The following is an 18,911-nucleotide window of genomic DNA, read 5'->3' as shown; positions in this document are numbered from 1 at the left end:
GTTTAACTGATTTAAACATTTGCCAAACGATAGACAAGTGTTGGCTGAAAGTAAGCCAGAGGTAATTGCATAAAAGGGGCCCCAAATATATAAATACATTTATTTTAATAAATATGGCTAGAAACAAATAGCTAAATATTGGTTTGTGAAAAATTAGCCTAGAAGTAGCTAACACCTCGCCTAAAATACTGAGAATATAGTTACAGTTAAAACATTTACAAATATGATAATACCCACGATGTCAAAATGTCCTGTTATATATATATATACATAAAGTACCAATATTCTCTAGAGGCATTTTACGGTATATCCCACCTGTTTTCGCCTCGTCTCACTTATAGACATGGGGGACATAAATCTGACCAACTGGGTTGATTCTGTGTCTTGGAATCTTTCCATCCATCTGTGTTTTCCCCATCTTCTTCTTGTTGCCAGTTCTCTCGGCTCCAGTAGTTTTATTACACCTTGGAATGCAATGTGAATTCCATCTGCTGAGTTAATACAAACCACATAGGCACACAACGTCGTAGTTGTTTTCGCTCCATGAATGCTGTTGGTGCTGCAGCCACAATTAGCATTTCTTCAACAGCAACAGCTGGAAGTGGATAAAATTAGCTGGCTGTTGAGTTTGAGTTTCATCCACAAGTTGTTAGAAATCATAGAGCTTATTCAGAAAATGGACAGCTCTGTCTCAGTCACAGGCTGTGGTTGCACAAGTGTCCTGAAATGGTGTTTTTACAATCCAACCAGATTGGTGGAATTTACCTTGCTACTCTGTCCAACAGTTGATTACTCATTATGAACTGCCATTGGAGCTGGCTCCTCCAATGACTATTTATAGTTCATAGTTCTCTAAATATGATTGGTATTGAAAAAAAACATGCTAATGTTTTACTAAAGATGATCTGAAACTAGGAATGTGTGGAATATCAGGGAAACATTTTCTAAAACCAGCAACAGTCCAGATGTTTACCAAGCTGTGTAGATGACTCTATCAATTATTTATACACAGTTTGTGTTCAAAACGCACATTGTACAGTATATTGTTTGAGATGTTTTGCAGCCTAGGAAGTCTGTGTCCAGCAGCAAACAGAGAGTAGCGGGTGCTACATCTTTGTATCTGAGTACACAGTGGGCATTGGTTTGAACAGGTTGGTCAACATAGCTTCACCAGTTGCCCTTTTAACCAAATAAGTGCAAATTACCTACAAATTACACGCATTTAATTAATGTTATATATTTTATACTGTTTTTAGCTGTTTATAGGTTGACCTGTTAGAGCCATAAACTGACTTATGTGAAATGAACTGGGTTTGAAGACACAAATAAAACAGGGTGTGAGAATATGGACAGTTAATACAGCCTGGCATGCACAGAGAGAGAGAGAGAGAGAGAAAGGGAGTGTAGATGCATGAGGGTGTGCTCCTGAAGGGAGTGTCGGTAACAAACCTAAACATGTGTGTTGAGGGTTGGTGTTCAGGGAGGTTAGGAAAGCTGCTAATGCTACCACGCTCCTGGACTTCTCCTTAGCTGAGCACTCATACCAGCCTCTACTCTACAGAAGCCATCTGTGACTCCCTGTGTCAACAGTGTGTATATTTGATCAGCCAACAAGCACATACATTAATAGTAGCTCACTTGACTGCAGTGCTGTTTGTTAAGGCCAAACACAGGTTGTGCAGCATTTGCCTGAACGGTACAGCAGCTGAATCACATGTGGTGAGTCTGGCCTGAAACATTGATTCTGCTGTGTACACAGTTCAAAGTTGAAATCAATTGATTCTACAGTGAGATAAATATAATCTGAGCGAGACGAAAAAAGTGGAGAGTAGTGGTTTGTCTTAGTATTCTGACAACATGACTCTTTTTGATCTCTTACTCCTCAGACTCAAAATGAAGACAAACATGTTTATAGGACTTATTGATGAGAGACAGACAGTGATTAGAAAGTGCACATGCAGGGACTTTCCTGCTCAGAACTACAGGGAGAAAAGTCAGCCCTTAGTCCAAGACCACAACACTATATCACAGTGTTGGGTGAGATCCCAGATCCTCCCACACGTGTCTCTGGGACGAACCGAGGAGCTGTGAACACATTTTAAATTGAAGCTCCGTGACTTTGACCTCTCACCTTCTGTCCCCCTCCATGACTGGTTCAGCATGTGTGTCCCTCACACCTGTTTATGTCAACTATCATCGCCACCATTGACTGCCATGCATTCATTCCAAACATGCGCACGCATGTTCAGGTTTAGACACACTTAGAGGGGAGGGGTAGGTGGGTCACTGGAGGACAGGGGCAGTGGGACAGGGTGGGGGAGCAGTGTGATGTGATGCAGCCTGACAGCTTTTAAATATTGACTCTTTTTTTCCTCCTAATCTGTGCTTTGTGAGTTATTCCACAACTTCCAGCGATCATGTGATTATCTGCAGACAGGGGTGTCATCACCCTCAGCCGGAGAACACACATCTGTTCTTATTAACCGATGTCGTTCTGCATTTATGTGTGTGGGTGTGATTCTAGGTGTGTGTGCAGTCGCACATCAGTCTTCGGGGAAAATATGTCTGCATTTAGTTTGTGAACATGTAAGGACAGGTTTTGGTGTCGTGATATCTCCAATCATCTTGACTTAATGTGTAAGGTCAACCCTGAGGTTTTTGAGCAACGGTTTCCAGCGTGTGATGTGGTTATTCCAGCTTGTACATACACAGATTTGATTTGATTACATGTTTGCAGCAACAAAATAACAGGAAGTAGAACAAATGGAGTGACATAAATAAATAAAAAGCAGCACAAAGGAACAGGGCCAAAAGTCCAAAGTTGCCCTTTAATTTTAGCTGCTCCATCCAGTTTGATGCCAGCTGATTTTTTTTTTTTTTTTTTTTTTTAGTTCCATTTTTCTCTTATCCTTGCCTTCTTCTACTCTACCTCCTACCTTCTTCATAGCCTCCTTCACCAAGTCCATAAATCTTCCTCGGTCTTCTCGACATTTCCATTCCCAACATCCTGTGTCCAGTTATATCCTGTATTTATCCTCAGCGTCTGTCAAAGCCGTCTGGATTTCTTAGTTTGACTTAGTTTGACTTTGATCATCATTACCTGACCCACCAATTTGCTCTTTTGTAGTCCTGTCCACCAGGGTCACGACCCTGAGAAGGTTTAACCCACAGAGAATGCATGTCACTGATATCTATTTTTAAATGGAAAACTGTTCTGATCGGCCCCAAATATTCTACTCTCCCTCCACCTTTAACCCAACATGGCGCTCTCCCATTGCCTTAATCATAAATCATACAAATGTTCATGACACTTAAGGTCAAAGGTTAATGGTTTTAACAGAGTCAGGCCTTTAAAATTCTTCAGTACGTTAGCATACTGACTTCTTTTATAACATTTTTAGGAAAATCTCAGATTTGACACAGGAATGTATTTATTCACTGTTTTTGTTTGTAATGTTTAAAAAATAAGATCCTGGAAAAAGCAGGCTGCCTTCTGCCAGTAATTAATTTTTATTTAGAAATTAATACGATTTATTCATCGTAAAAAAGACAAAATACAGACACATGTAATTGGTAGAAGACCTAATGTTTAATAAGAGTCAAATTTCCCCAGAGCAAATAGTCATTCATGTGACACGCAATATTCAAAAAAGAAGAAAATAACAATATAAGTGTGTTTAAAAAAATAGGCCGTTAAGTAAGAATAGACCGTCTGTGTGATTCTCAGTAAGGACTATAAGTTGATGCAGTGTTTCACTCTATAACATGAGCAGCCATGTGCTGCAGTCAGTCAGCAGGTCTCCTCCACTCCAATCACCCTCACGACAACAACAGCTCTGCCATCGGTTGCCACTGTGATAATGTGCTTTACGACTGTGTGCACAACGTGATCACAGCAACACACACTGTGCTGTGCCCGGAGTGGGGGTCAGTAAAAACCAAACAAGTGCAAAGAGAGTGTAAAACCAAATCAGTTCAGTGAGGCAAGATGAACCTTCAACCCCCGGCCCAACAGTGCTAAAGAAAAATCAATCACGTCCCCCTCCTCCACCCAGGCTACATCTGGGTGTTGTCCTTCTCTTTAACTGACTTTCAGAGACGGGTTTGCCCCCCCCCCCCCCCCACTTCCTCCTCTTTTTGCTCCTTTTATTCTTTGTAAGGTGGGCCTCTCCCTGCCTCTATCTAAGACTAAGACTTTCAAATTCAAATTGAACGACCAGCTGTTTTTCTGTGTTGTGGTCCCCGTGTGTTTGAAGATGCAGAGGAGCAGACCCTCATCTAAACATGGAAGACAATGTGTCTTCATTTTGTGACTCTCAAGGTTCCACAACCTCATGTTACGTCTATTTTTAATTACAGTGTATTATCTAAAGCAGGGACCCCCGTCCTCTGGGTCAGGGACCAGTACTGGGCTGCAGACAAAAAAAAAACAAGGTTTTTTTTTTTCAGAATTGTCTAAATTTACATCTACGTGGTATTTTATTTTGAAAGATGTATACTTCCTCTCCCTTTTCAAAGACCTTGACTCTTTTTCTTTTCATGCACTAAACTAACTTTAGCAACAATATGTTAAAAAAAATAGCAAAAAAGCTGCTACAATTTTGAAAACAAAAAGGTAAGACTGTAAAGTGTGAACCTCTAATAATAGTAAGTATACATTTTTATCAACAATCAGTAGTGGAGACCAATGTTTAAGATGAATGGGTTGAACAATTTTAAAGGTAGATTAATGATTATATTTTCTTTCACATGGATGCAGCATACATTGTGACTTGCAGAGCTCAGCCTCTCTTTCACCCCCCACCCCTGCTCTCACTCTGTCTGTGCACAGACTGGTGACGTCATGAACAGCCGTTGTGATCCAGCCAGTAGGAGCGCAGTGCGGTAGTGCGCTGCTGAATACCCCCGCTCTGTCGTCTCCCTCCGTTCTCACTCTGTCGCTCCCTCTCTTAGCTGCGGGTCTTCTCCTCCTCTGTCTCGCTCTCTCTCCCTCTCTTCTGCGCCTCTTCTGCGTCTCTCTACCACCGCCGCAGCCATGGTTGAAGCTTTCGTTGGAACATGGAACATGAAGGAGACCGAAAACTTTGACGAATACATGAAGGAGCTGGGTAAGTGGACCAATGCGCTTCCGTGTGTTTGAGCTGGAGACTGGCCGTGTGTGCGCATGCGTGTAACAAGAGAGGATGCAACGCTGCCAGTGCTGCATGTGAGTACGTGCGTTTGTCTGTTTGTGGCGCAACCTGGTCTTGCTGTCAAAATGCAGATCAAAGTGAAAGGAGACAAAAAGAAGTGAACACGTGAGGAGTCGAGATTGAGAATGAAAGAAATGAGACGTAAAAGAATACAAATGACATCAATAAAAGAGAGACAGAGGCAGCAGGAGGAGGAGAAGTGGTTTACCACATGGCCTAAGTGCTAGAAATGAAGGAGGGAGGGAGGAGAGAGAGAGAGAGAGAGAGAGAGAGAGGGAGTGGAAAAGAAAATCAAGCCTCTGTGAGAAAATGTGAATGGCAAGTAGCTGACACACACACACACACACACAGTGTTTACTCTTGCAGGTCATTCTCCAAGCTCTGATCCCCGACCATCACAACTTGTTTCTGAGGAAATGCTTTAACTGTCACAGATTTAAAGTGTGTCCCCATAATCCTGAAGAATGGGTTTGTGTTCACACAAAGGCATTCTTCAGCACTCAGTGGGTGACCTTCTCTGAAAGCTGGTCATTGTCTGAGGTCAGGGGAGGAGCTGAATATTAACATGGTCCCACCACCAAGGTACTAATGGGGGCAGAGTGTAGAAATAAAAGCCCCAAACAGGCTGTCTGGCTGGGTGTCTGGAGGGTGGGGTAGGAAGTGTCAGTGCAAATACAAACATCAGAGCAGGTTTGGTCAAGTCCTGACTAAAAATCAGACAAATATAAATAAAAGAACATTAGTCCCTCCTCCACCACCCCAAAAAAAAGCTACATTTTTGTTGTTGTGTACGCACAAACTGTAAGTCGTCTGTGTTTTCAAGCCAACTGGCATGGGATCTCTTTCACACGCTCAGAGACTAAATCACACTGTGACAGAGAACTGTGGAAACCTGATTTTCTGCATCTTTTTTTTTTACCACCAACGGCAAACCCTGTAGAACTGAGCAAAACAACCGAACGAAGTGTATTTGTCTTCCAAAAAGTTAAATACAATGCACATGAACGATGTTGTCAGTACAAGCTGCCAGGTCACTGCTCCTGTTTAGTGTCACACAGTTTTGACTGAAGACAAGTGCAGATTAGAGCCTGTCACTTTGAAGACAACCAGAGGCCGACGCCACCATTTTTTTTTCTCACCGCTCAGGTTATTATTATTATGTCTCCGTAGAATATTCACACATGATTTAGTGCCACATATTTTTTCCAGAATATAAATCACAGCTCTTCTCTTTTTTTCCTTGTTTTGTCGTTCACAGGTGTTGGCTTTCCTACACGTAAGTTAGGCAACATGACCAAACCCACCACCATCATCTCAGTGGATGGGGGCGTTGTGACGCTGAAGACCCAGAGCGCCATTAAGAACACAGAGATCTCCTATAAGATTGGAGAGGAGTTTGACGAGACCACAGCAGATGGCAGGAAGGTCAAGGTGAGAGCTTCCTGTTACATCGTTATGAACACAAACAGTGTTTCGATTTAGCCACTGATCAAATGAATGTAACTTATATACCCACTCTGGTAAAAGAGATAGTGTTGAATTTACCTTCAGTACTAACATGTGTGTGGATACGTATACTAGGTGTAAGGTTTAATGCGATGTTGCAAAATATCAGTTGTTGAATTCACATCAAGATATTGGTTATGAGTATTATGTCAGATATCGTATTCCAATATTTTGTCTTGATTAATGTACATGGATGACTTTCTGGCCAACAAACACTGAAGGCTCATAAATTAGAATGTAACTGTTCAGAAGTGCAGTCGGGGTGACAGATGGGTTCAGTGTTATGGTGGGACTACATGGTCCACCTTACGACATGATTTGTCCACCTGTCTACTGTTCTTTCTTTGATGGATATAACACCTTACTGATTTTGCCGCTGCTTTAACCAACTCCTGTTTGTCCCTCCGTCCAACAGTCTGTTGTATCAATAGAGGACGGCAAGATGGTGCATGTACAGAAGTGGGACGGCAAAGAGACCTCGCTGGTCAGAGAAGTCAGCGACAATGCCCTCACACTCGTGAGTACCCACCGTGGTCATCTGTTCACGCGTGTCTGTTGGCACAAGTACTAATTCTTTCCTCTGATTTTAACAGACACTCAAAGTTGGAGAGGTTGTTTGCATACGTCGCTATGAAAAAGTTCAGTAAAACCCGACATGGGACCAGCCACTCACCGTCTGAAGCTCTTCACCACAGATTCCTCAACATCATCTCAACCAGTAACCATGACGAGCATGAGCCACTACTGTCCGTCATTCTACTGTGACAAACACATCAAACTCCATTGGATTCTGATTATATTTGTCCACAGTTTTTTCTTTTTTTTTGCTTTTTTTTCCTTTTGTAGAAAAAATGTGTTCTGTACAAAGACCTATGGTAAACATAAAACAATGTTCAAAGCTTTGTTGTAACTCAACTTACAACCTGATAAATAAAAAGTCCACACTGGTGAATGAATGGAGCTCATGTTTTTCACTGAGGTGGTGAAAAACTCCAGGTTCAAACCCTGTTCAAAAATGCCATTTTATTTTTGTCTGTGCACGTTCTGTCATCTTATCGGAACCAGTTACAGTTCAAGACTTTCCTCCCTCTCATCCAAAAGGCTTTTTCAACCTCTTAGATGAGAGGAGGTAAGTCTTCCACAAACCTAACCAGTCTACCTGCCCTTGGTGTGACTGCTTTAGGCAGTATTTACACTCCATTTTGGGAGGGTTAGATTTTCTCCAGGTACTCCAGTTTCCTCCCATTTTCTTCCACCCAAATTTACCAGAACATGGTGTAGGTAATGTAACGACATTATGGTGATTATAACTTCATTCTCAAACTTATGACTTATTTAAATGTTACAATTTTTTCTGGTGAACAAGTCTTTATTGTGGTAATTGTACTTTTTTTTATTTTATCCTCAATGTGGCAGTAATACTCGTTTGTAGTATACAGTATGTTGTACTGAGCAGATTCACTTGTGTAGCAGTGTGAAGTGTTTGGCATCATAAATTCAGAGGTATTTACGAAGCGTGATTGTTGGAAAAACAACAAGGTGTGAGAGCTGAGCAGTGACGCACACCAGTGGATTCAAACTTGTGAGCACATTATCCGTCGCTATTAGTTTTACATGAACCAGGAGGTTAATTATAGCCTGTGGACATTGTAAAAGACGGGGGGCGGAGGTAAAACAGTTTGGGCCCCTGACTGATGGGGGCCCAAAATTGGTTAATTTATTCTGTGAAATATTGCTTTGGGACATGATTAGTAGTTGGTATCAATGTTGCATCAAATAGTGAGTATTATATTCATGTTCTGAAGTGTGTCACATGGTCAATTCCTTCCATTGGGCACAGAACTCTCGCCAGTGTCCTCTGTGTGTGTTTGGTCTGGCTGGTCGAGAGGAAACTTTGTGTTCAGACTAGCCAGGGCCAGGGCTCTGTCTGTACCTCTGTGTGTGCATCGTCTAAATTTGGATCTTTCCCTGCTAAGAGTCGGTCGGTGTCATGTGTTAGAACAAACTGCCAACTAGAAGGAGGGTTACAGTGTGAAAGGTCGTCACAGGTGCCCCACAGCAGGACATGGTCACTGCACTGTGTCATTATGTCAGAGCTACAGAACAGACCCTGCACAGTATTGCGTGTTCATTTATGTACAGTATATAATTTATATTATTTATTTGCTGTTAGCCCCTGAAATGCTAATTAGGCAGGAGCAGTAGCCGTACCATGTTATACTCTGTACTCTTCATCATGTGCCGTATGACGAGCTTTGAACAGAGGTGAGAGGAGTTGCTAACTGTCGCTCAGTGTGTACCTTTAAATGATGCAGGTAAAACACACTAACACAAAACTCCTGTCTCTCTTCACGGTGCAGGCAGAAGAAACACAAGTGCAGTTCAAATGAAGAGGTCTGATTCTGACCAATGGGCAGGGGTCTTACTGAGGGAGTTCACAGAGTTCAGCCAAACCACTGCAGCTGGAAACTATTTATCAACTACTGTCCTACATGCAGAAGCGTGGAAACAGGGTCAAAGCCCTGACATGGCCTAAATCTGTTCCTACACTTTTTAGTTAATTTGACAATGTTGTCTATGTTTTGCCTAAAGGGACAGTTCAGTGTTTCTGACTTAAAGCCGTGAACTTTTTGTGACCTAAGGTCAGGTCAGATGTAGACCAACGGTCCACAGACCCATGCTGACAGCTCCTTTTGTTTGTGTGCATGTGTGTTTTGGAGTCATTAGGACAGACCTTAGCAGCAACAATAGGAGTTCAAGGTGTAGGAACAAAGACACTGAGAAACACGTTTGATCTTTACAAGTAAAACACACTTTAATGGAGTAAACAGTAGCCATGCAGGAAGGTGTGTGTGTGTGTGTGTGTGTGTTGGCCCAGGGGGAGACAATATAAATAAACAAACACAGATGTAAACACAAGTACAGAACAAGTGACAGACATTGCATTGATATCACCATAGCATGCGGTTCCTGTCCGGCTCGGTTGTGTCTAATTTGGCTTCCTGCATGTGTCTTTACTTCTTCCTCTGTCCTTGTGTTTGTGTGTGTGTGTGTTTTTTCACTTCCCATAATTTGGCTTCACTGCCTCATTTCTGCTTAATGGGTTTCCCAGAGCTTCAGAAACCTGGTATCTCAGTACAATATCTGGATTTTAGGAGGGACCGCCATGGTTTACAGGTATAAGGTTACATATGATGAATGAATCCCTCCCCCCTGGGGCAGACAGGGTTTCATTAGGAGAAGCAAGACTTGTATTTCATTATCTGGTCCTGCTGAGCTCCCAACTGGACAATAACTTATCTGTAAATCCTCCAATGAAGAATTAAAAAACAATCCATAGATGACAAAAAGCAATGTTTTTTAATAAATAAAATACATCAGCTAATCATATGAATCCTTATTTTCATTCCACTGCCCCAAAGTGAGGGCTATGTCATTTCCATCAAGACTTTAATCTATCCCTCAGCACACAAATAACTGAAAACTACCATGTGTCTTCATATATAATTTACCACAAGGTATTGCTCAACTTTGCATTCCATTTTAACTTCAAAGACCTAAAAAAAAGTATCTAAGGTCCTGGCAACACTGCTTACATTTTTTAACTAAAAGTTCCTTTAATAAGCTTGTGATTCACTGAGAAAACACAGCTGTAGTTCAGTTCCCGTCTTTTTCTAATCACCTCCTTTTTTTAACAACCTGTGTCAAAAGCTGCTGTAAGTGTACAAGTGTCTCTGTATCAGCTGTGTTTATGAGATTTGTGTTTCTTGTGTTTCTTCTTCTTCTTGTCCTCTCTGTCATGAGAGTGCTTGTGACGCTTCCTCTTGGATTTACATTCGTCTTCGCTGCTACCGCTGCTGCTGCTACTGTCGCTGTCTGACTCCTTTCTCTCTCTCTTCCTCTTCTTCATTTTCTTCTCCTGAATTAAGTAGAAAATAAAGACAGCTTGAATAGAGATGTTTAGGCAGTATGGGAAAAGAGAACAGGAGATTTAACAGTAGTAAGGACAATCCAACAATAGTTGACTAACACACTGACCTTCTTTTTCTTCTTCTTTTTGTCTGAGTCTTGCTTTAGAACAGATGCAGAGCTTTGCTGCTGTGGCTCTTTGTCGTCCTCTTCTGGCAAAAGAGCGTATTGCAACCCCGGGGCAGAGAAACAGTCCTTTGTAAAATGACCTATGAGAAACACCAACGTGTTCAAGTTATGACAGAAGACAAAATGAGTAAAAGTAAGTGGACTTATGTTTAGATTCAACACCCATAACGACTGCACTGTCATTGTACCTTTGCAACCACACTTTGAACACGTGGTGTTGAGTACGGCCTCCAGTGTGATCTTGTTTCCAGTTTGGTCTCTGAACTGCCTTCGTCGCCTGGCATCTTGCCTACAGTCAAATGACAGATCATAGCATGTGACATAGCTAAAGAAGTACAGGCATCAACACTATAACACTATAAGCACTCACTCTGCATTGACATTGTTGGGGTCCAAGTCTCGCCCTGTTCCCTGATTGACAGCTTTCATTGAGAAGGACATCTTGACCTTGTCCCCTCGAATCTGACAAAAAGGAGGAAAGAGCTGCAGCCACACTGACGTTCACAAACATTATTCTGTGTTTGTGTATCCTTGTGCGTTACCTCTCTTCCAATGACTTTAATCCACACCTGTTCCCCAACATCCACTATTTCTGAGGCCTTCTCCACCCGTGAGGCAGACATCTCACTGACATGTACCAGGCCTGAGAAAAGAACAAAAACAAGAAGATCATTTTTAAATACATAAACGATTTGGACTTTCTTGTAGACATTCTAATCAGTATATTTATTTTATTTCTTTGTGTAATTACATCTGAAGAAACTAGAAGTGATTGTGTATATAATTATAAAATCGACCACACACACCTTCCTTCCTGTATCCTGGCAGACGGACAAAAGCTCCATAAGTCTGCACAGAAACCACTTCTCCCTTTAAGATGCTGTAAATTGGTGGTAGACCCTCCAATCCAGCAGGCTCTTGTGTTGCACCATCACTGTCTGACATCGTGGCAGCAGGCCCCCAACTGTATCTGTATTAGATCTAGAAAAATAGAAATGGGTGATATATATTTGCATAGCAGTGAAACAAAATTAAAGGAAAGCAAACTTTTATCGAAGTGAAAAAAAAAACTTTCATCAAATAACAATGCGGTGCACATGTATACAAACCTTACTGTTACTCTCCAGGTGATCTTTGACAACTCAAGTAACACTACTGAAATATCTGTGAATTAAATGTCATTCCCTTTACGTTCGCTATACTGACGCTTAATGGTTGCCCTCACACATTAGTTTTAAACGAATTGTCTTAAACTCAATGATCTCCATATGCAATAAAGACGCAGGTATAGGTTCTCGAATACAATAATAAAGCAACGGTAACTTTGTAAATGAATAAAATCAAAACAGCAGCAGAGGCTAAGCTACTGCTAGCAGCGATGTTTTCTAAGAAGCCTATTAAAGAATATTTAACCTTTAAAAACACATAAATAGAATTCGTTCTCCGTGCCTAAAATTATACTGTAAGACATATATATTAAAAAATAGATCAGAACCATTTATTTTTAAATAAAACTTTGTCACCCTTCTTACTGCCGCTTCTTCGCTTTCACTTCCGGTGCACAAAGAACGACAACAAGGAAACCAGCCAATCAATCGTGTCCATTCAGACCTCAACCAATCACAGAGCGTTTGCAGGCGGAAGTAGTTCTTCGTCGTTCTTCCTCGGTTTTACCACGGTTGAAGCAGTTTACGATAGGGACTGATAGCTGTTTGAAATTAGAATTTGGAAGTATAAACGTTTCTCCCGTTGTTCTCCATTAAACGAAGATGATTGACCCTAAAAAGAGAGCGGCGGACCTGGCGTTGGTTGCTACTGCCGTGAAAAGACCCCGAAATGAGTTAGTAGCGGCGGCTCAGTCTCAGCAACTCGTGGCCACGGTAAGAGAATGAATGTGAACAAAAAATTCCAAGAGAAGATATTAAACCCACAGTGTCTCTTTCTCAAATTTCTGGTTTCGAAGGGAACATGTTAGAGTGCTTAAAAAGTTTCTGCTTTGTGGGCTAAAGTCAAGCACACCGTGTCGTGGTTAACAGGAACAAGAAGTCCAGTATTCTGTGAAATGTAAATAAAGAACCCCGAGTCTCACTCAGCTATGATTCTACAACTTTATGTTCTCTTCAGACTTTCTGTATCTCTCTATATCAATAAAAACAAATCATCCGGACGTTTATTATTATAAAATGAATTGATCGTTTTAAAGTTTATGGACAAAGCACTAACATCCTGATTCTACTTGACTACTGTTTCTCTAAAGAGAAATTCATTCTAATCTAAAGGTTTATTTGAAGAATTATATAAGTGGTCAGTGTTGATGAGAACAGAAGCTGGTCCTCTGGTGTACAACAATTGGCTCAGTAGGAAACACCATGCAGCAAGAATGGAACAAACCCATTTAAATTAAGTTTCCTGTTGCAGGGCCCTCCACGAACCTCCAGCCTCCAGGCTCCCATCATGCTCATGTCTGGTCATGAGGGCGAGGTCTACTGCTGCAAGTTTCATCCCAATGGTGCCACACTGGCCTCTTCAGGATTCGACAGGCTCATATGTATGTGTTGTTAACAGCTGCTAATAATTGTTCATTTATTTAGTTTAGCTTTTTTTAACATATGGTTTAATTGTGTACTGTGTTTTTGCTACAGTGATGTGGAATGTTTATGGAGATTGTGAAAACTATGCCACATTGAAGGGCCACAGTGGAGCAGTGATGGAGCTGCACTACAACACAGACGGCAGGTAAGAAAGAAGAACATTTAATGAAAGTACTAGCATTTTTTTTACTTAAAAAATTAAAGTAATTCTTTCTCATCTGTTCTTTTTTTTCAGTCTGCTCTTCTCAGCCAGCACAGACAAGACTGTCGGTGTGTGGGACAGTGAGACAGGGGAGAGGGTCAAGCGTCTGAAGGGCCACACCTCCTTTGTTAACACTTGTTACCCGGCTCGCAGAGGCCCACAGCTCATCTGCACTGGCAGCGATGATGGTACAGTCAAGGTGAGTTGAGTTGCCTTTGTTGAAACGTTTTTATCCTTCTTTCCTTCTGTGGGGTCACCACAGCTCTTACACCTCCTTAACTACATCTGTGTGTTTTCCTCTCTTCCTCCTGCCGTGCAGCTCTATTTCTATCACCCATTATTTGCACTCTGCAAATCAACTCAACCTGCCTCTTTAACTTCATCTTCAAATGTCAGCTGTTTGTCTCATCGGCTCATTACTAATCCTGTCCATTCTGGTTGCTTTTTATAAAAAAAGATTTCAACTTATTCTTACTTGACCTTGAACACAATTATTTAGAGGTTTTCCCTGATAACACTGTGTGTTAACAGCTGTTGGTCACACAATGCTGATGATACATTTATTGATTGCCTGTGTTTTTGTCTCTGTGTTAGTTGTGGGACATTCGTAAGAAGGGCGCAATCCACACCTTCCAGAACACTTATCAAGTGTTGGCTGTCACCTTCAATGACACCAGTGATCAGATTCTGTCTGGAGGCATCGACAACGACATCAAGGTTCGGTGTTTGAGTACTACTGCAGTAAAGATTATTATGTTCCTCCTTGTAGTTCACTACAGAAGTCTATAACTTTGATTAAATACTGCTGTCCAGATTCATTACACACCATTTGCATTGAGAACAGTACTGGTCTGACTTAGCAGTATTTAATCCTCTCTGGGGTCAAAAGAAAATTCACACTTTTACCTTTTACACAGGCTGATTTTGTGTGAGGTGTTCCCTCTGGGCTTCACTAAGTTGAAGATCTGATGTGGAAGAAACAAATAGCCTTAATATGATCCCAGAACATATGGCACTGAGTGTGTGGTGAAAAACAATTGGTTAAATTTGTTAAAATACCATTAAGGCTAATGGTCCATAGGTGACCTGACTGTTAAGGTGGTAAATGCTTACAATTAGACTCCCAGTGCAGAGTGCTGCCGTCTGTTTTCCTCTAAATGGGACCATTTTTATTTTGAAGACCTTAAACTTGCAACTTGGACCATAAATGTTTAATGACATTTTAAATCAAGTTAAGAGGAGCAGACCAACGGAGCTGCCTGGTACTTTCTTACTCATGCATTCATCTTTTGCACAGTCAGCATTATTAGCCCATTCCCTGATTTAGCTGTGTGGTTTTGGTGCAGGTTTGGGACCTGAGGCAGAACAAGCTGATCTACAACATGCACGGCCACGGGGACTCTGTGACCGGACTGGCACTGAGCTCTGAAGGATCATATCTTCTCTCCAACTCCATGGACAACACAGGTAGGACGTGTGTAGGATGTCTCCATCTCAGGACATGATGCCCAGTAACTCTTACCTGTCCTTCATCCTGTTTTCTGTGTAGTGCGTATTTGGGATGTTCGACCATTTGCACCCAAGGAGAGATGCGTGAAGATTTTCCAGGGCAACGTGCACAACTTTGAGAAGGTACTTTATGAGATCCTGCGTCCGACCTCTTTGTCAGCGACTGCATTAAACATGCATGAAAGTATCGATGTGCCTTTTTTTAATAGAATGAGTAAGCAAAAATGAAGTGTTATAAACCAGGTTTAAATGGAGTGGTTCATAACATTAATCTCATTCCTAATTTACTTTGGGGACCAGGGATTATTGACTGTACAAAAAGAGAATTCACCTCATCTTGTCTCTGCCTGATCTGAAGAAAGAAAAGCTGAACAACATTGTAACACAACCTCAGTTTATTTGATACAGAAACACATACATATTTATAGGCACCAAGAATAGGAAAAAAAAACTTTTTGAGACTGTATGATTGTGAAATTTGAATAACTCTAACATATTATCTCAGATATGCCTCCCAGTGTCGCCAACAGGTTTTTTTTACATTCACAACTAATTATTGTTATTTGTTAACTTATTATCTATATTTTTAACCATTTCCCAACTGAACTGAATGTGTTGTAGCTAATGTACCATCATACACTTACATGTACAGTTACATGGAACAAAGGTGCAAACATTAGTCTCTTTTTTTCTTCAACATTTCAAACACATGCGAGTGCGTCTCCCCCCCCCCCACCCCGTGCTGCTGTTGACCGCAGATGTGTGATGTTTGATCCTCTCTTTTTGCCTTCGCTCTGTTCTCCTTTCTAATGATTCTTGTCTTTAATCTAAATATAGTCGCGTACAGCTCAGATGGTTGTGTCGTGTTTCTAACATCTGTCTCTGTGGTTTGCTCAGAACTTACTGAGATGCTCCTGGTCCACTGATGGCAGTAAGATAGCTGCAGGTTCTGCAGATCGGTAAGACGATCCTCCAACACACACACACACACACACACACACACACGCTAGGGGCGTAGTTCTACTTAATTATCAGGTTCAGAGTCATTTTTGTCGGAGCCTGACAGTCCCTCCAGGCTAATCCTCAGATTCCAGCTCCGTCCTTGCTCATTTCACACATCTGTCTTTTACTACAAAAGATTTTTCCTTGTGATCCACAACATATGAGAAATTCTTCAACAGTTAACGCACAGGGTTTTTTTCTTTCATTCACCAGAGCTGACATTCCTGACCTTTGTTGTCTGATGTGTGACTCAAATCTTTAGAATCGTTTGGTCTTTCTGTATCAAACTGTCTTCAGTCAGGAAACTTTTTTTCGGTAGAAATATGTTAGGAGTGTCAAACATCCTTATCTTTTTCATCACTGATGACTGGCTGTGTTTACAGGTTTGTGTATATTTGGGACACCACATCACGCAGGATCCTGTACAAGCTTCCTGGTCACGCCGGCTCAGTCAATGAAGTGGCCTTCCACCCAGAGGAGCCCATTGGTGAGTGGATCCCTGACGTCATTCTTGGATTACGGGCTGTAATATACTGTATGTCAGAAAATATATATAGGATGGGGAAATGTTAAAGTTTCATGGCCTAGGTTTAGTGTCCTCGTGTTCGAGGACAAACTGAAAAAAAAGGCTGTGATTTTTCATGTTTATGTGGCTTGGGCAGACCGTGGTCAACCGCTTGGCTTCTAGTGTAATTGTAGCTTGTAGCTCACCTCCAGCTTGGTTACAGGAAAAACTAAACTAAATGTCTTCTCTTCCCCCCCCCCTCACACAGTGCTTTCTGGCTCCAGTGATAAACGGCTCTACATGGGAGAAATCCAGTAGGGTTCTTCTCTATGGAAACTTGGATGTGTGTGTATGGGCAAGTGTGTGTGTTTGCTGCTTTGTGGATGTAGATGGTGGTGATTGACAACCGTTAGAAATTGCAGCATTTTAATGTTGCTACTGTTTGTCCCAAAACAGCCTCAGGATGTTTGAGTCTAGTTTATGATAGGCCGTCACAACACCTACAGCTTCATGTTTATTTTTTATTCTAATCTCTTTCTTTTTAATAAACTTTGATATTCCGGAGAACACTTGGAATGATTCTTTTATTTCATCCTCTAGTCGATATCAAGGGATTGACAACAACAGAAGTGATACAGTTGTCAGGTCATTGGTCCGGAACATTCCTGGTGAGCAGCAGCATTGAGATATTTTTAGCCACAAATTACACAGAAAGGAAAACCCATGTTATCAAGTCTGCCCATCCTTTCTTACTTATTATATGGACCGAGGCCACAGGTTTTTGAAGCTTCACTTCAGGAGAAGATCTGCCAAAGAAAGTGAATTCACTGATTTTACAAACTGTGTATTTCTCTCCTCTGTTGTGCAGTTTCTCTAATTAAAACGTTATTGTCGACTTCCTGCTTTACACACTGGGTAAATTATATCCTGTACGTGAAGCAGGAAGTAGACAATAAAATCACAAGACGTGGTTTTACCACATCTGTCATCTTCAGAAACTTTCAGAGACAACAACCACAAGCCAACAACAAGGTAAGGACAAAGATTTATCCTGGTGATAAACTGGTGGTGGCACATCTACAAATCCATCTGTGGGGGACATTTGACATGTTACACCCTGGGGTTATTCTAATCTGTGGCAGATTAGCTGCAGACATGACTTGCTGCTGTGTGTATTACAGTGTAAAGAAGCGTGATTAAGATGTCACAAATGGACAGGATCTCAATAGTATTTTAATTCGAGGGGGGTGAAAACATTTCTATCCCGGGGGGATGGGGGGCAGTGGGGTGACAGAAAATAATTGAGGACCACCGCATTAAACTGGAGTTTGACGGTAGAGTTTCATCTTTTACGTTTAATTACTGCCGCCTAGTGGTTCTAATTCCCACTGTTAGATGACACTACCTTCAGTCTGGTTTTCCTAATTGTCTTTCTTTTTGGAACAGATGATTGGCTGAAAATACTGCCCAATGTTTCGTGTAATGCTGCAGTTAGAACGGGAGAAAAGAACAAGGACGGAGGCGGACGGACGGAGGAAGGAGCCACAGAGGACGACGTCTACCTGATTTGAAGTAATATATTTCAAAACAACATTTTCCTGTCAATTAATACAATTGTTAGGTATTTGAATTCGACACAGTGGACAATCACCAGGCTCCAAAACTCAGTGAATTACTTTGAAATACCAGAGAAACAACTCGAGACAAACAACATCCACACTCATCTACGTCAATGTTGGAGTCGACCATTAACTGAACCAGGGTCAGGGGAGCTGGGGCCAATCACAGCTGTCCACAGGCCAGGGTTGCTGTAAGGCAAAGGAACTAACCACTGTTTCCCTGTGTAGGCACATAATTAGATTTTTTTTTTTTTTTGCACTATTTTCTTTTTGGACAAAAAAATAGTGCAACAACGAACAGAACTCATGGAGTATGGTGTTGTTTGTGGCACGACATGTAGGACAAGTATTTTATATGTAGATGTATGCATGGAAAGTGTGAATGTTGCAGACTTTTCTCTAAGTTGGCAGTAATGACCTGACAGTAACACAGGAAGGACGGGTGACTCAGTGATGGCCACGGGCTCCCGTGGTGAGCGCCGGTGCGGTCATTATACTCTGCCCTTGGACCGGTGGTGGGGGGGCGGGCTGAAGCCTCTCAGTGTGGCTTTGAATGCGGGGCTGAGCTTGATTAAACATAGCTTTTGTTATTAATGTTTTCCGCTCTGAATCACCGCAGGCCTCGGAGAAGGAGCAGCAGTGACGGCGGCCGCAACCAGGGCGCCGCGCGGGCACCCCCGCCCCCGC

General features: G+C 41.7%; 3 protein-coding genes across 6 annotated transcripts; 2 read left to right on the top strand and 1 right to left on the bottom strand.

The window, feature by feature from the left end:
• The first annotated feature begins 4,917 nt into the window (after nt 1-4,917).
• Nucleotides 4,918-7,658, top strand: fabp3 (fatty acid binding protein 3, muscle and heart). Its single transcript, XM_008331613.3, has 4 exons — nt 4,918-5,108; nt 6,451-6,623; nt 7,114-7,215; nt 7,292-7,658. The coding sequence occupies exons 1-4, from the start codon at nt 5,036-5,038 to the stop codon at nt 7,343-7,345; spliced, it is 402 nt and encodes a 133-aa protein (XP_008329835.1). The 5' UTR covers nt 4,918-5,035; the 3' UTR covers nt 7,346-7,658.
• A 2,064-nt stretch (nt 7,659-9,722) lies between these two features.
• On the bottom strand, nt 9,723-12,428 carry zcchc17 (zinc finger, CCHC domain containing 17). 4 transcript variants are annotated; one of them, XM_008331611.2, is made up of 8 exons: nt 12,320-12,336; nt 11,906-11,960; nt 11,603-11,777; nt 11,339-11,439; nt 11,167-11,258; nt 10,985-11,085; nt 10,737-10,876; nt 9,723-10,617 (listed from the first exon to the last, which is right to left on the bottom strand). In XM_008331611.2, exons 3-8 carry the CDS (start codon nt 11,739-11,741, stop codon nt 10,438-10,440), a joined length of 753 nt encoding a protein of 250 aa, XP_008329833.1. In that variant the 5' UTR covers nt 11,742-11,777; nt 11,906-11,960; nt 12,320-12,336; the 3' UTR covers nt 9,723-10,437. The 4 variants fall into 4 exon arrangements, with proteins under 4 accessions (XP_008329833.1, XP_008329830.1, XP_008329834.1 ...); XM_008331608.3 differs by lacking the exon at nt 11,906-11,960 and having other exon boundaries at nt 12,320-12,428; XM_008331612.3 differs by lacking the exon at nt 11,906-11,960 and having other exon boundaries at nt 12,329-12,358.
• A 20-nt stretch (nt 12,429-12,448) lies between these two features.
• snrnp40 (small nuclear ribonucleoprotein 40 (U5)) lies at nt 12,449-17,181 on the top strand. The gene is made up of 10 exons (XM_008331607.3): nt 12,449-12,676; nt 13,215-13,344; nt 13,439-13,532; nt 13,623-13,788; nt 14,184-14,306; nt 14,936-15,056; nt 15,139-15,221; nt 15,996-16,057; nt 16,484-16,587; nt 16,874-17,181. Exons 1-10 carry the CDS (start codon nt 12,566-12,568, stop codon nt 16,921-16,923), a joined length of 1,044 nt encoding a protein of 347 aa, XP_008329829.1. The 5' UTR covers nt 12,449-12,565; the 3' UTR covers nt 16,924-17,181.
• The last annotated feature ends 1,730 nt before the right edge of the window (nt 17,182-18,911 follow it).

This window comes from Cynoglossus semilaevis, chromosome 18 (genome assembly GCF_000523025.1).
Source record: "Cynoglossus semilaevis isolate Cse_v1.0 chromosome 18, Cse_v1.0, whole genome shotgun sequence".
Lineage (NCBI taxonomy): Eukaryota > Metazoa > Chordata > Actinopteri > Pleuronectiformes > Cynoglossidae > Cynoglossus > Cynoglossus semilaevis.
The sequence above is the reverse complement of the archived record's forward strand: the minus strand, read 5'-3'. Positions and strand labels throughout refer to the sequence as shown.